This window comes from Ailuropoda melanoleuca, chromosome 2 (genome assembly GCF_002007445.2).
Source record: "Ailuropoda melanoleuca isolate Jingjing chromosome 2, ASM200744v2, whole genome shotgun sequence".
NCBI lineage: Eukaryota > Metazoa > Chordata > Mammalia > Carnivora > Ursidae > Ailuropoda > Ailuropoda melanoleuca.
The window spans coordinates 178969141-178985908 of record NC_048219.1 but is presented as its reverse complement, the minus strand read 5'-3'; the positions used below and the strand labels follow the sequence as shown (position 1 = coordinate 178985908).

General features: G+C 53.4%; 1 protein-coding gene across 1 annotated transcript in view; it reads left to right on the top strand.

Moving 5' to 3' along the window:
* The window catches only part of IGFBP5 (insulin like growth factor binding protein 5), an 18920-nt gene extending 3016 nt beyond the window's left edge, over nucleotides 1-15904 (top strand). Inside the window, exons 2-4 of the mRNA XM_002913676.4 lie at nucleotides 10971-11200; nucleotides 11410-11529; nucleotides 12648-15904. Coding sequence (XP_002913722.1) covers nucleotides 10971-11200; nucleotides 11410-11529; nucleotides 12648-12779 — 482 coding nt within the window. The 3' untranslated portion in view covers nucleotides 12780-15904. The remainder of the gene's footprint in view (nucleotides 1-10970; nucleotides 11201-11409; nucleotides 11530-12647) is intronic.
* Nucleotides 15905-16768: the final 864 nt, after the last annotated feature.

Genomic DNA, 16768 nt, shown 5'->3' with positions numbered 1-16768 from the left:
ACACACACACACACACACTTTTGTCCCAAGCAAGATGCCCTTTAGACTTCTCTGCTGCCCGTTCCTCAACCCCCACTTTAAAGGTGACTCCTGGCGAACACGTAGCTGCCTCCCCGCCCCACCCCTCACTTTCTTGGCGACGCCACACGGCCTTTAGCAGGTGCCTGACCGACCACGGTCGCAGGATGGCTGCAGGGGCTGACCCCTTCCTCCCGGAAGATAGTACAGTAGTGGGCGCTCCTGGCCCACTCGAAAACCGTTGAGTGAGTCCCCAGAAAGTTGGAGATGGTGCAGAGACGGTTCATAAAGAGAGGGAAATGAACAGAGAGAGGGAGGAGCGTGTCTGCTCCCTTGACCAAAAATCCTGCTCCCCAACACCCGTCCACCATGTCCCCCTACCAAAGTCAGCGGTGAGAAGTTGGATTTGCCTCTCCCTCCTGCGGTTGCCATACAGATACAGATAGAGATGATATATGCATGTATATATACGCACACATAAGTCAAAAGATATATGCGTATATAAAGAAAGATATAGACACGTATCTTTTTTTAACCAAAAGAAAAAGTGTGCTTCCAGAATCTGAACCGGGGAGCTGAGGAGAGCGAGGTGGCAGGCAGCCAAAGCTGCTGGGAGGAAGAGCGGAGGGCGGGCGGGCGGAGACTGGTGTTTTGCCGGGCGCGTTGCTGAGCAACCAGAGAGCGAGTCCGCCCGCGCACTGGGTGCTGGGAGCGCGCCGGGCCCCGCATTTTATTTTGGCCCGTTCTGGGGCAAAGATAGATATAGAAACAGAGGGCAGTGTGTGTGAGGCTGGAGGGAAGCGGGCGACAGGAGTTATTTATTGAACCAAGCTCAATAAATATGGGTGAGCTGGGTCCGGTCAAGGAAGCCCCGGGCTCTGCCTGGGCATTGTTTGGAGAAGGACCTGGTGGCTTTCTGGGCAGGAGGGCGAAGTACATACTTGCCCGGTTCTGGGAGATCTCTCCTGAGCCCGTGAGACATTAAGCTCGGAATACAGGGAGAAATGGGCTTCTGAGTTTCAGTTCTGTCATTGAGACGTAAGAGAGAGAGGACAAAGTATGCTCTGGGAACGAAAAAATATTACCTAAATAAAAATGAATTCGGCCTTTGCTTCTTTGAGGGGTTGGCATCCATCACCCTGGTGTCCACTCCAAGCCTGGTACAAATGCCATGTTGAAGTCATGTGCCAGAGTTAGGTTTATTGGCCAAATTTGTGTCTGGGTTGAACAAGATCATGGAAAACCAAAGGAGCCAGATTCCTTTCCCACCCGCACCCCCTCCCTTTGAAATAAGTCTTTGAGAGGCTGGCTGTGCCCTGAGCCAACCAAAGTGGGAGCCAGGAAGACGAGAGACGGTGCTTTTAACTTGACTTTTCTTGCCTCCTGCCCGTCTTTCTGCTGTGTCAGCTCAGACTGGAAGGGCAAGGACAGTTGGCCACAGGGAGAGCTCATTTTCTTCCATATTTCTCTTCTTCTCCCTCCTCCTCCCCCCCTTCTCCATCCCCTAGCTCCCGGGCATTCCCTGAGGGCTTGAGTTTTAAGTCAGAGCAGCTGCCAGTGAGTGCTGGGGCTTGGGTTGGATTTGAGCAGGCAGGTGGGTTTGCAGCTGCAGAGGGAGGACTGGGCTGACCTGGGAGGCAGAGGTCACCGTGAGGGTGAGGGTTACAGCAAAGGGCATGGGAGCAGGAGTCCCAACAGAAGCCTTGGGTGGGGGTGGGGGGAGTGGCTAGCAGGAAAAGAAGGTGATTTTTGTCTGTGGTTTTTACTTTGTACTTGAGCAATGCCTTTGAAACTTTGGGTTATTTAATGCATAGAACATAGAACTTCGGAGAAGGGATCCATCCACACACCCCAAGCCCACTGCACGCGGAAACTGGAAGAACTCCATAAGCAGACCAGACACCAGTGAGGGACCAAAAGGGAGCAGAAGTGAAGAGGGTGGGAGAATGGATGTGGTGAGAGACGAGGAGGCAATTTGGAGGGGGTTTCCTTGAGTTTTTGTTTTGCATTTTTACTATAGTTGGTCCAAAAGTTGCAATCCCCAGAGAGCATCCTTAAATGACAATCTGGATAGGCATTGCAAAACAATAATATTTATTACGTATTTACAAAAATAAATAAGCAAACAAACAAGTAAGCTAGTTCTAAGCTTCTACTCCCCACTGCCCATGTCCAGAGGATCCCCCACTTTTTTTCCAGTTCATTTCTTTCCATGATTTCTATTATGATGCCTTTTTTAAAATATAAATCCAGAGGAGCGACTGTGAACCTGTATGAGAGACAAAGTGGCTTTTCCTGCCTGGCCTCTTACTTGGCTCAGTTCAGTCATACTGTCTCCCCAGAAATGGTCCAGGTATTGACCAAAGAGTGTTAATGCTGGAAAGAACCCACAGATCACAGCACTCAGAGCAATGGTTTTACAGATGAGAACGCTGAAGCAGAGAGCGCAGAGTCATTTGTCCAACATCAGGTGAAGGATAACAGCAGAGTCAGGGCTAGAACTCAGTCCTACGGTCCTATTAATTCTGTACCCATGCTGCTGTCCCGGGCTTTCTTCACTAATCACTAGGGCTCTCGCCGGGGCCTGGCCTAACTTGCCACGAGGACTTCAGCAAATATGGCCCAATGCTGTCTTCCCTTAGTGGGGGTTGTGATAATGAACTGGGGGCTCAGAACTTGGGAGTGCCGTCTTTTAAGGGAAGAAGTGACATCTCCCCAAAGTGGAGAATGCAACACCTTTTTTTATTTTCAATCACACTCTATTGTATCCCTTTTCCTACACAGTCTTGGAAGCAAGACTGGCTTAGGCCAGTGGTTTAGTAAGGGATGGGGACAAGGAGGGTGGAAAGGGATGGTGCTGAGCCCAGGCCTCGAGTCCATGTACTAAACCTTCTTTCCTGAACTGTAGGGAGCTCTGCTGATGTGGGAAGTCAGGCGGGCCCTCACTGGCCCACAGATTGGAAGGAGAACATGGCCCGGAAGCAGCCAGCTTCCCATGGCAACCAGCCTCCACCAGCACAGGCCTTTCATGGAGTCAGGCGAGAAGGATGAGGAGACCCGAGCTCTGGTGGGGCAGGGTAGGAGAGGGAGAGAAAACCACAGGCCCCAAGAGTCGACAAGGAAGAGAGCAAGAAAGTCACCAGGTTTGGGACCATAGACAGGTATGTCAGCCATCTTGCCAAAGGAGAAGGGAGACAGCCTCCTGATGACAGCTGGGGGCCTCAGATGGACCTGAGGAGTTGCAAGGAGCCATATGCTAATATATCCTGCAGCCCGGGCTGCTCCTGGCTTGGGGGATTCTTAAGGAGGAGGCAGATAAGTTAAGGCCCTCTACCCAGTAGGTTAGACCTGCCAGGTTGCACCCTGGGGGAGTTTTAATATAAATAGGTTAGTTACCTCATTTTTCATCCCTCAACCTTAGCCATCAGACATGGGCCTTCGCTTGCCGAAACCCAGACCAAATTTGCACTCAGAACCTGGTGTCCTTTGACCTTTGCTCATTCACACAGATGATTAAGTGGGCTCTAGTTCTCCTGAACCATTCCCGTTGTACCGTTCCAGCTGAATTGCGTACCGTGTGCCATCTCTTTATCACCCACTGGAGATGACATTCGTCCCAGACCCTTTAGAACAGCACTGGCCAGTTGAAATCCAATACAAGCCACACATGTAATTTCAGATTTTCTAGTCGCCACATTTTTTAAAAAGGCAAAAAGAAACAGGTGAAATTCATTTTAACCATATTATTTGAATTCAGTGTATCCAAGACATTATCTTTTCTACATACACTCCAGCAATTATAATGAGATGTTTAATGCTCTTTCTTCCATAGGAAGCCTTTGAAATCTGAGGTATGGTTTGCATTTACAGCACATCTCAATTTGGACACTACATTTTCATTAAAAATATTTGTTCTGTATATTTAAGTTTCATAAAATTTACAGTTCAAAAACTGGATTCATATACCCGAATCGTTCCAAACACACCCAGAAAGTTTCCAATAACCACATTGAGTATTAGTTTTTAAATTTAAATTAATTTCAATGAGATAATTTTTTTAGAGTGGGGGACACAGGGAGAAGGAAAGAGAGAATCTTAAGCAGGATCCACACCCAGCATGAGCCCGACACGGGGCTTGGTCCCAGGACCCCGAGATCATGACCTGAGCCGAAATCAAGAGTTGGACACTTAATGAACTGAGCCACCGGCGCCCCTAATGAAATAAACTTTTAAATTCAGCCCCACTAGCCATGTTTCAAGCTTTAATGGCCACATGTGGCTAGTAGCCACCCAACTGGAAAGTGTAGATGCCACCAGCAAGCCCCCCAAACCTGAGATGGGAAGTAAGGTCTCTGTTCTCTCCTCCTGCCCCGAAGAGTCCAAAACGAAGAGTCTTAATCTGGATTGCCAGACACCACAGGACTCTTGTTTGACCCCCCAGCAACTCTCTTTTCTTAGGGGGACTAGGGAGAGTTCTGCCTGCTCCCTGTCACTCCCTTCTGGTCATCTAGGACCGTTCTCAGGGAGGGTGGCTGCCTAATTGTAATATTCTGAATGGACTGTGATGAGTCATGAGTGGATGTGTAGCCAGGTCAGAGAAATGGCCAAGTGCTTCTCCCTCTCCCCCTTCTCCTTTCAGAGGCTGCTTTCCACCTAGTCCCTCCATTCCCTTCTGGTTTGGGGTATAATGAGGAACAGTTAGAGACCAAGCATGTTCTATCCTCCCCGATTCTAGAGAAACCCAGCCAGAGACATTCATCTTGGGAGTTGTACGTAAGTGTGTATGTCTCACGTGTAAATATATCACCAGCTGTCCCTCAGAGATCAAAAAATGTGTACTGGAGTCACAGCCCTCAATCCTACTTTGGCTCTAGGGGAGATAAATGAAGGGGATCCTTTCTTTACCCCTGTTCCCAGGACAGTGGGAGATGTGTGAGCGAGACCCCAGCCTTTCGCTCTGGGGGAGTGTCACCAACTTGACAGCAGCCGTATCTATGCCATCAAGGGCAGTTGGTCACCTTTTGTCTCTCCATCTTTTGGAAGGAAACCTAGTGTCGTAATGCAGCATGAAGGAATGCCATCAGATGGGGGATACTTCCGGAGGGAGTTCTCTAGGTGGAGACTGCTTCCTCTCACCTGGGGTTGGCAATCAGACCTTCTGATAGTCTGACTCTTATTCTGACTGTTTACCCACCATGCTATATGGTGTCTCTATTTCTCTGCTTAGGATGGAGATGTAATGTACCACCTTGGCCAACTTGGCTGTTGGTTTAGAGCACCTAAACACATTAGTTTTCTTGGACTGAAATGGCATGGGGGCCGTAAAGGAGGTCAGCAGGGTAAGCCTGTTTTCGTCATTGTCCAGTCACTGAGGCTCTGAACCTGCTCCCCGCCTCTGCCGTTCGCCCCCATGTCAGACTTCCCTTCCAGTGTCTTCTCGCAGCTGTGCCTTAGGATGACGGTTGTTTGGGTTTGTTTTGCTCTTGAAAAGACAGCGCTCCTTTCCTTCTTGGCCCATAATTCATGTCAAAAAGAGCCCAGAACATGCACGTCTGTTACTGACCACAGAGAAAAAGAAAACAGGGTCTTCCAAGAGAGACTGGGGCAAGGCAGACACTGGCCAGGGATGGAATGGCTAGGATGAGGCACACTGCAGTCCCCCCAGAAGGCTCAGCAGCCCCTCCCTACCGCCCTGTGCCCGCTGTCTTTATGCAGAGGCATGCACACACAGTGTCATTGATTCATCTGGCATCTACCTCTAGGACATGGTCAGACTTCAGGAGACTGAAACAGGCCTCACAGTTTTTTCAAAGTGAGCAGCCGCTCCATAAGCCTCCCCATAAGCTGCATGTCGGAGCAAAAAGCAGGAGGATGCAGGTTGGTGGGGAAACAGGGCAAAGTGGGGAGGGGCTGCAAAGCATCCAGCCGCAGCCCGGCGCGGCTCAGAGCCCTCAGACCAGCTGTCCAGCAGGACCTTCTGCCGTGATGAAAGTGCTCTCTGTCTGCGCTGTCCAACGCGGCAGCCGCTCACCACTGTGGCTATGGGGCCTTGAAAAGTGGATAGAGCAACTGAGAAGCTACATTTGTAATTTGATTTCATATTTATTCATTTAAGTGGCCACATGTGGCTAGTGAGTACTGTAATGGATAGCACACCCTTAGATCAAAGAAGCCCGGTAAACCCAGGGGAGCCCTACTGGTTCCCGTCCCCCTGAGACTCGTATCTCTGCTTCTCGGCTCCCTCTGCAGCAGCCACAGGCTTACAGGCAGGGGCACAAGCGAGGTGACCTCTCAAGGCATCTATGGAACTGCAACCTGCCCACGTTTATGTTACAAACAGGCTTCTAGAACCACTTCTCTTTATCTCTCGAGGAAATCGGTGCCTCTCTCCATGTAAAGATTATATACTGAATACCATACAGTGGAGAGGAAAAGATAAATGACAAAGCTCCTCCCTTAAGACTTAAGACTGTTTAAATTCCACTGAGAGAGCTAGAATGAAAGCCGGAGGAAACCCAGCTCCCCTTTTCATTCCTTGTAGAGAGATTCTAGGCAAACCCATCTTGTCTCCTGGCTAGAAAAAGAGACTTTCCTCTCCCCAGGTCCAGGTGGCCTGGCAAAGGCCTACATTCTTCTTGAGCTGTGAATTCCGAGTACGCCTCGGTTTCTTCAATTTCCGTAAGCAACGTCGCAACATCTGGGCCACCCCATGTTCTCTGAGGTTCGAGGATGAGGTTAAGATAGAGTGGGAAACTACCACCAGCCCGGGACCAGGGTGTTAATGGTGCCAGGGCATGACTAAGAGCCCCAGGACAGAGGGTTAGATAGCAGGGAGCAGCAGGTCCCCGACACCTCCATCACTGGGCTGGGGAACAGGGTGGGATCAGAAGGCTTCTTGAGAGGATGTGCCTGGGTCTGCTGGTGCACATTGGAGCCCCTGCAAGAGAGCAGCGACAGCCAGAGGGTGGGTGTGGACAGCATGGTGGCGTGAACAACAGGGTGGGAGGCGTGCATTGTAGGCTCTGCTGGGAGTGGCGCTGCCCACCCTAGGATGCCTCCGGGTCCACAGCAGCTGGGCCTACAGCCAGACGCCCTCTGTGTTTGTGGGACAGGAAAATGCGTGATCCTCAAGCAGGTGTTCATGTTGCCGTAGGAAGGGCCGTGTACCTGTGTGAGCTTCCGTGGAGGCTGGTACAGCAGTGTGACCCGGGAGTGCCTTGCGAATGAAGGAGGAACTGAGTTGGCCACCCCGACGTGGCAGAGGCCACCAGAGAGCTGGTTGGAAGGCAGACCAGACTCAGAACCCACCCTAAAGGCGATCATCGGGACACTATGGTAGCCCTCGCTTCCTTGGTCTTTGGATGAGATCGCGGAATTCATGGGTCCTGCCTCCACCACCCCTTGGAGGGAACAATACTGAGCATTCTGCATTGTCCATCTACTGCAGACTCCTTTCAAATTGACACCTAGAGATGGGAAGGGAGGCCTGGACAGGTCTCTCTTCTACCCCAGATCACTTTTCAGCTGCAGATTAGAGAAGCAGCAGGGGCCTATGCACAGGTCTCCCTTGTCCCCCCATGAGCCTCCAGCTCTCACACCTGCCTTCACCCTCCCTGTATATGGGTTTTTTCCAGTCCTCACCCGTCCATCCCCGATTCCTGAAGTGCGTGCTGCAGACACCGAGAAGGAGAGGATTTGGGGAGCTGTCAGAGAAGCTGGGGAGGGCAGCACCTAAGTCCCCGATCTTAAAATTGCCTACCCTAGAAATAAGCACTGGGACATGTTGCGTGTCCATCAGTCTACTCCGCCATCTACTGGCCTTGGGAGGTATTGACCTGTTTGTGGACCTGCTTCCAGAACCTCCTGCACTTTGAAGTTCCTTTGCTGTTCACGTGCAGGGCAACTTCACCAGGAAGTCCTCCCTTTCATCCCACCTGTATCCCCTCTGCAACCTTGGTCCATTTCCTCTCGATGAAAGAGCACAGGAGCTGCCTGTCTGCATGGGCCTGGTTGTCTTATCTAAAACGTAAACCCTGCCCAAACTGAAAGCGGATTTATGACTTGGCCAGGAAGCGGCCAAGCAGGGCTAGCTGGCTCTGGCGTTCCAGCTCTGGTCTTCTCTCCAGCCTTTTCATCTTTGTAGCTCTGCACTGGCTTTTGCTACATTTCCACTGTCTCTGGAGCCTGCAGGTGACCACAGGACCCTGGTGAGTGTCTTGGATACTCCACAGTCCTGCTGCCTACGTAATAGGTCCCATGGGGCCGAGTGGCAGCAAAAAACAGGAGGCACATCAAAACTTCAAGCCCTTCAGAAGCAGCCAAAAAGCCTATGAACTGGGGGAGGGTATGCGGGAACCCCACCTCAGTGAGGCTGGAGAAGGAGAGAAGGTTTGCAGAAGTGCTTTGAGTTCCTTATGGAACGTGCTGGAATCTACATCGTTTTCCAGTATGAACATGTACTTAGCCCCAAAGCCATACTTGAACACTTGCAGAGAAAAGACTGAGATCAAAGAAAATTTGCTCCCAAGTTTACTGAACCACTGTTAACAGCCCCATCCTCCTCCCAGGAAGAGTGAGTCAAGGTTAAGGGCAGCCCACCGCATTCCTTAGCAAAGGTCCTAAAAGATGGAGGGTCTTGAGAAGAGCTGTCGGTATGTGGAGTGCTGTGAGCCAGCCTGCCTCCCTCCGTGTCCACCGAGGCCAGAGCCCGGAGCCCCATGAGAGGTGATGCCACATCTGGTGGTGGAGGGGATGACATCTCTGGCCAGAGGAGGAAGGGTGGCACTCCCCATCCCAGATGTCCTTAAGAACTAGAAAGAGCACCTGAGATACATTCGTGTCCTTGTTCCTGCTTGGACACAGGGACATGGGCCCGACGGTCTGTTGGAAGGATTTCAGGAGCAGGTACAGCGAGCTACTGGGAGAGAGCAGCTTCCTGGGCTCTCCCCCACGGAAGAGGCGGTGCCTAGAGACCAGCCGCGCGGGTGCCCCCAAGGACAGTTTGCTGGCCCTGCAGCCCTGGCTGGACCAGCCTCTAGAGGAGGCTCGCCGGTCCCACAACCAAGAAAAGTGGCTTTACCCCAAACGTCACGCCTTTGGCTAAGCCTGGAAGGCTCTCCTCCACCTACCAGGCACATCACCATGCGGATCAGCGATCACAGCAGGTTTCAAAGAGTCAGAGCCCTGAGTCAAGGCAAGGTGGGAAGAGGAAGGGAAAGGCCGAAAGTGGGGGATGGGGACCTGGCACTGAATTTTGCTCGGAGAAAGCCTGCCCGTTGCTTTGCCATTTGCTCTCTCCCTGTCATTTCCCTCTCCGGTGACTACTTCCCTTCCTCTCTGTGGATAAATATACAAGTCACCTAACCCACCCAAACACTGCAGACCTGCAGAGGCTTCTTCAGGGCAGGGAACTCCCCTGCCAGGGCCTTAAAGACCGGATACCCGGATACCCGTTCAATTAAGTTTGACAAATCCGAAGCCAAGAGACAAGCAGGTGCTCGGGTGCTTCCTGCCACCTGGCGTCCTGACCGGGTTAGCCAGGTCCCCAAATGCCTCTCTTAACCCACACCTGGAACTTCCCTTGGAGAGAGGGTTCCTGCCCCTGGGGACACAAAACAGTTTCTTCTCACCAAGATTCCCCTTCCCTGTGCCTCCCCTCATCCCCACTCCTTGGATCCCTCTCCTTCTGTTCCCTGTCCCAGGGTCTTGTCATCGTGGCTCCTGGAGAGCCCAGTGTCTGTGGAATGGGTGGAGAACAGGATTTTCCTTCACCTCATTTGAGTTATTCAGGGTCAATCCAGAGCCCTATTCTTCTCTTTCTAAAATTTGAAAAGAGGCAATGAAGACAGGCTGCCCTGCCCCTGCCCACCCCACCATGCACCTGGTCTCACTGTGGCATCCTGGTCACATCCTGCCCACGTGGGAGGAGCGGTAGAGCCCTCCCCACTCTGGGTCTGCCAAGGCAGGCAGGGTCCAGGAGCTGAGAGGAGAAAGGGGGGCCCAGAGAGGGGGGCCCGGGAGATAAGAATGTACTGGAAGTCTGTCATGGAGAAAAGGCCAGGCTGTGGAATTATCAGATCAACAAATAAATGAACAAAGTCCTACTTCTTTAAAGGTCATAAGTCAGCTAAGTATAGACTGTCACCAAGTCTCTCCTATATATAACCGCTCCAGCCCCAGCCAGCTGTCAGCCTCTCTTGGCCTAGAGCTGAGTTATGTTCCAGCCTCCCAGGGCCCAGAGCACAGAGCCAGCCCTGAGCCAGAGCAGGGCCTTGGGGTTCCAAGTCCACCCACCCACCCACACGGCACCCCTCCAGTCCCCACGTGTCTGGCTTTCTCAGGTCCCCTCCTCTCCATGATGCCCCCCACCTCCCTGCTAGTCTAGATCCCGAGGACCCTCCTGCCCCTGGTTTCCAGAGTCAAAATCTATGTCAGCTCTAGCAGTCCTGGAAGCACGAAGACCCCACTTGGGGATAGTCTTGGCTTCTCCTGTCCATGCTGGGCTGTTGCCTATCTTCCTCCATCAGCCTGCATCTCCAGCTTGTGCTCTTCTTGGCAGCCCAGCCCTAGCCGCTGCCCCAGCTACCTAGCCAGCCCCATGGCAAGCAAGCCCCTCACCAGCGCCTGTGTGCCCACAGAGGCCACTTCCCTCCCACTCTCCCCTTCCTGCCCCCAGAATGTCCTCTCCCTCCTCTCACACTGGCCCTCATTTATCAGCCTGACCTTTTCAACCCTGTGCCACTCTGCAAAGGCTTCCTAGACTTGTTCCATTGGACTCCAGTCATGCCAGCAACTTCCAGCACTTGTACGAGTACTGACTCCTACGTCCTCCTCCTCCTTTCCGTGCCTTCCCCAGGCTGGGAAGCTCCAGGAGGACAGCGACCCTCCAAGCCTGGGACTCTGCTTTTGTGGCTCGGCCCCAGAGGCTGACCCTCTGTCTCCTTCTCCTGCAGAGAGAGACTCCCGTGAGCACGAGGAGCCAACCACCTCCGAGATGACAGAGGAGACGTACCCTCCCAAGATCTTCCGGCCCAAGCACACCCGCATCTCTGAGCTGAAGGCCGAGGCCGTGAAGAAGGACCGCAGAAAGAAGCTGACCCAGTCCAAGTTTGTGGGGGGAGCTGAGAACACTGCCCATCCCAGGGTCATCTCTGCCCCTGAGGTCAGACAGGAGTCTGAGCAGGTGAGTCTCACAGACTTGCAGGCTTTGCACACTTGCTATACCAAGTACATGACAGGTACAAAGGGGGAGAGATCTCTGGGAGCGACTAGTTGGAACGAAATTCTCCGTCGACCCTCTGGCCCCCAGCACCCTGGGCCACACATTCTGCGCGTGGAGGTGCTTTCCCCTCGGGTCCTGCCACGTGTCTCACCCCTGCCGTCCTCGCACAGGGCCCCTGCCGCAGACACATGGAGGCTTCCCTTCAGGAGCTCAAAGCCAGCCCACGCATGGTGCCTCGTGCTGTGTACCTGCCCAACTGCGACCGCAAAGGGTTCTACAAGAGAAAGCAGGTACGCCCCCATCCCCCGCGCCCAAGTTCAGAGGGCTCCTGAGGGTGGCATTTGCCAGAAAACCTTCACCTGTAAATGCTTACGGTTTCTGTCATCAACAATAGTGTTTCCTGAACCTCCAGTATCCACACCAGTACCCCAATCAGGATTTTCCCCGTTCCCTCCTGTACTATAATCTGCTTCCGTTTTAATGACCCCCACCGTACTTCGTGAATTCATTTAAAAAGGAAACTTTGCATCACCGTGTCCTATCACATGTCGTATATACTATTTTCTGATAAACACACACATAAATATACACAGAGAGAATGACTTCCAAACAAATTTTTAGCAGATACCATCTGAAATCATTTCCCTCCCATTCACAGCCAGGCCACCCTTTGGGCCACACACTGTTGGTTAAATAGTAATACTTAGCCTATTCAAGTGGTACCCGTTACCGTAGGCCAGTGGTTCTGCCAGTTTCGGGGCATCAGAATCACCTGGAAGACTTGTTAAAACACTGATTGCTGAGACCCACCCCAGAGTCTCAGGGATGTCCTCTGAGAACTTGGCATTTCTAACAAGTTCCCTCCCAGGTGGCTCTGATGCTCCATCAGGGTACCCCTCATCTAAGTTGGGGGACAAGAGCCAGACGGCCTTGAGTCAGTTGTTGGCTCTCCTTACGAACTGCGTCCTCCTTACCTAGTTATTTACTATCTCTGCCTCTAGTCTCTCATGCAAAATGATAATTGTACCTATTGTCCTTACGCAGTTGTGAGGGATTATGGAATTGTGTCTGTAAAGCACTTAGAACAGCACCTGCTCTGTAGGAAGTACTAAGCCGTGTCTTGTACCTGATAAAGGCGTAGAAATGACGCAGCAGCAGGAGATCACGTAGCTGAATGGAGAACACCAAGTTGGAGGACCGTGAATGGGTGACGTAAAAGAGAGGTTGTAAGAGTGAGCCATGGGCACTGTCTAAATGAGCATTTCCCGCTGGGGCCATCCCCCGTGCAGGGGGCATACGAGAACCCGATGGTTGGGGCAGGGTAGACAAGGAGCAGGGCCAGAACAGGGCAGGAGCAGAGCTCCTGGGGGACTGCCATCCTCACGGCCTGTCGCTCTCCCCGCCCCAGTGCAAGCCTTCCCGTGGCCGCAAACGTGGCATCTGCTGGTGCGTGGACAAGTACGGCATGAAGCTGCCAGGCATGGAGTACGTCGATGGGGACTTTCAGTGCCACACCTTCGACAGCAGCAACGTTGAGTGACGCGTCCCTTCCCCGTCCTTCCCTTGCCCCTTCCCATCCCTAGCCCCGACTCCAGCCAGCACCTCCCTCCACCCCAGGACGCCACTCATTTCATCTCATTTAAGGGAAAAAACATACATATATCTATCTATTTGAGGAAACTGAGGACCTCGGAATCTCTAGCAAGGTCTCAACTTTCAAACCGGCAACAGCGGAGATGCAAACAGCTAAGGAGACCCCCCCCCCTTGAAAATGGTTTTCTTTTGGAGGCAAGTTGAATGGACAGGGAGGGGAAGGGAGGAGGAACACGAGAGAGAGAAGGGAAGAAAGTGCACGTGTAGAGGAGAGGGGGAGACAAACTGAGTTTTGAAGAAGGAAAGAAAAATGTGGGCAGGAAGGAAAGACCCCCCCCCCCGGGACCATGGCTGGACCCACCTGTCGTGTCCAACCCTGGCCTGAGTTGGGAGACGTTTGGGCACTGGAAGGTATGGCCCAAGGTGTGGCATTCGATGGCACCCTTGGGGTTACCCGTCTGGATCAGTCGTAGGGGGAGAAAAGGAAAGGACAGAAGGAGTCAGTGCCTCTCCTGGACCTGACCCCACCTCCAGCCAGCAAGCTGCAGGGCTTAACCCCGCCCCTCCTCCCCTCTCACCGGCCAAGGGTTCTCCCTCCCCAAAACTTACGAAAACTAAAATGCATTCCATTCCTCTCAGAACAAAGCAAATGAATCACCGAGTGCTGTTAGATAGATAGGTTTTCCAAAGCAGATACACAGAGACGACATACGCATGTGTACTTCAGTCCCCGCACGGACTTTAGACGGCAGTACGCGCCCCCCCCAGCGGAGAGACTTGCTCTTCCAAGGTGACCAGATCACGCGGACACGGGTGGTTTCAGCCCCCCCGCCGTGGCCCTCCATTCGCTACTAGCCCAGCCTCTCTGGGGGAGGATAGGCTGAAATCAACGGGGCCTCGCACGGACTTCTCTACGGGGCTTCATATAGTCATCTATAAGGCATATACATCTATGGTCTTTCTTTTTTGCTTTCTTTCTTCCTTTCTTCTGAAGGTTTGCATTAACTTTTCAGAGTAGTTCCTCTGGGGGTAATGAGGCGTTTCCTCATTCTGGGAAAACCAAGAAAACCCGTATTCTTCTAAAACACCCCGTAACTGCCGTTCTGCCAGCCTCCCAGAAGCGGCAGACACAAGCCCCCAGCGGCCGCGGTGTTGGACTCTTGCAGGTGCATCCGCAGGAACCCCCCAGCCAGGTAGATAAGGGCTCTCCATGGGGCGCCCCCCCCCACGGCCCCAGCACCTCTCATGTTAGCCTTTAGACCCTCTGGAAGTCACTGGCTCGGGGCCCTGCACCGAAGGAGCACAACAGGTCCAAGTGTGACCCACACGTCCTGCCTAGCCTTTTCCTTTCAACCCGGCAGAACCTGCATTTTGAAAGTCTCTCTCGGCCTTCAGGCTGGCAGAGCAGGGGAGAGACTGAAATGAGAGAAGGCAGCGAGTGAGCGGGATGGAGGTGAACAGGTTTAAATACAGGGAAATGGTAAAAGCGATTGCGCAGGCCGGAGGAGAGAGAGTGGAGGGACGGGGCTGGAGGGACACGGGAGGGACTGCCCCGTTCTAGCTTTGAAGCAAAGCAACAGAAAGGGGGACAAAGCCAAGAGCAACTTCCTGGCTTCCCACCCTCTAAGCCCTTTGGGATTCAGGAGGACAGAAAGAGGAGACTAGGGGTGCCATTTCCCAGAAATGAGCTGACTCCAGGCCTGGCAGCCGGGGAAGGCGGGTAACATAAGGTGGGTTCTAGAACCTTGTCGCTGGCCAGGGGCAAGGATCAGCACAGTCTGGCTGTGCCTTTGGAGGGACAAGACCATGCGAGCAGGTGGCCGTCTTCACCGTAAGGTGAGAGACGGAGGCTAGAGCCTCTCAGGCTCTCCGGTGCCCCCGGCCAGTGCAGGCTTTCTCCCTGGGGTGGAGGGTAGAAGAAAGGCCCAGGACGAACGGATCCCTCGAGGGTGCTGTCATTTGGCAGCCAGATTCTGAAGCAAGAAACTTCCCATCCCCACTGACTTCCTCAACACATCCGCAGCCGCGGGGCTGTCCTCAGAGGCCGGAGATAGCCTGCCAGGGAAGGGGGCTTGGACACTGGCAAAGGAGACCCCTCCTCGCTGTGCACACAGCTCTCTCTGCTCTTTCCTGATGGCGTGACACCATGGAGACCACTCCAACACCGAACTTGGGGCCATGAGGAGGGACTGCAGAGAAGCAAATAGATTTCAGCTGGTGGGAAGCTTGCAGCTACGGAACTTGGGGGGGGTCTCCTGCCCCCCAACAGGACAGTTGGCTGGGTCAGGAGAGATGGCCGATTGGACAAAGGGCCCGATGGGGATGGCAGCCGTGAGGACTTACTCGACCTGCTGCAGCCGTGTGCCCCATCTCTCCGCAAGACTGTCCCCAAACCCCCGACTCACATTTCCGTGTCTTAGGCCAGTATTGTAAACCTTTCCCACTTCACTCTTCTGTTTGCCCATTCTCTCTGTGGATCCTGAGCGCTCATCTAACTGGGCTCTGCCAAGTGGATACTGGGGTGCCATTCCCCCTAAGAAAAGACTGAGCCAGGAATTGCATACCCCACCCCACACCCCTCCCAAGACCTGGACCTGTTCCTGAGAGGGGCTCTCTTTTTTTCCCCCTGCCGCTTACTGGACTCTGGGTGGATGTCTGCCCCTCCCTTCGGCTCTTTGCGTCAGCCGGGAGGTGGGGAAGAGCATGGCCTGGTTTAACTCCACCAGTGTCTTCGGGTTTCCAGAGTTCACACTGACTTCTCCCAACCTGAGTCCAGTACTTGAGTGACTCTGCTCACCTGGCCACTCCCTAGAGGATGCTGGACCTTCATGATCGATGAGCCTAACCTCCCAAGAGGGAGACCTGGCCTGGGGAGGGAGCCATGGAGGAAGGTGGAGCGTCCCCGGGGCAGGGCAGGGGGAAAGGCTGGTGGGAAGCACTGCCAGCTGGGATCCTGAGCAAGGATCTTCTTGACGCCAGGCCTTAGGCTCTGGAGTTTTCTGTGGCCTCAAGACTACATGTTGCCCCCCACCCACCCAACACTAGGCCTCTTCCCATCCCCCTTTGACTCATGTCTCACTCTAGCAGGGAGACGATTCCCTGTCATTCCCACTGCTGCCAGGTGATCGAGGGGCCTCCTTCCCCCAGAGCTTCTCTTCATCTGGGACGGAAGAGACTCTAAAGTTTCTCGGACAGCCAGGCCTGGACAGACAGGCCTGGAGACATTCAACACCGCCCCCCCACCGGGGGGAGGACGGGAGGCCCAGGAGGCCCCGTGTGGTCTACCTCCTGTCTCCTCACCCATTTTCCCATCACCGTCTCAGTGGCCTCCACGGTAATCCTGCAGGGTCAGCCTCCCCTGGGGCGGTGGGCCTGACTGGGACCCTCCCACCACCTAGCTTGCTGGTGGCCATGCGGCTACCATGCCCCTCTCCATCTGTTCAGCCCCACCCACACCCCCAGAGGGCTGCAGTGCAGGTGGGAACTTCAGAGGGACATGGGCCTAGGAGAAGCAAGCCTTGGGCTCAAAGAGGACGTTTTTTGGAGAAAGGAGGCTGAGTTTTGAGAAGTGGTGGCAAAGGGGATGGGGACTTGCCAGCCAGGCACCTGGGCGTTGTACTGTCTTTATTTTTAAAACCACTAAAGTGCAAGACTGACTTTTGCACGGTTCTCCACTTTTTTTTTCTCCTAGGTTTTTGTTTCTTTTTATAAACATACTTTCTTGGTTTTCTAATGGAATATATCGCTTAGCCTTTCTCACAGACTCTGGCCCCCTCTCTAACTCCTCTCTCTGGATGGGGAAGGGGAAGGAGGAGAGCATCCGTCAGCCACCTGCACTTCCCCCCCCAGCTTCTCTGGTTCCCCCCACCACCACCAGCCTGAGTCCTGAATCTCCCGCCACCACTGCCACCACCACACAGTAGCCCACACGGATAG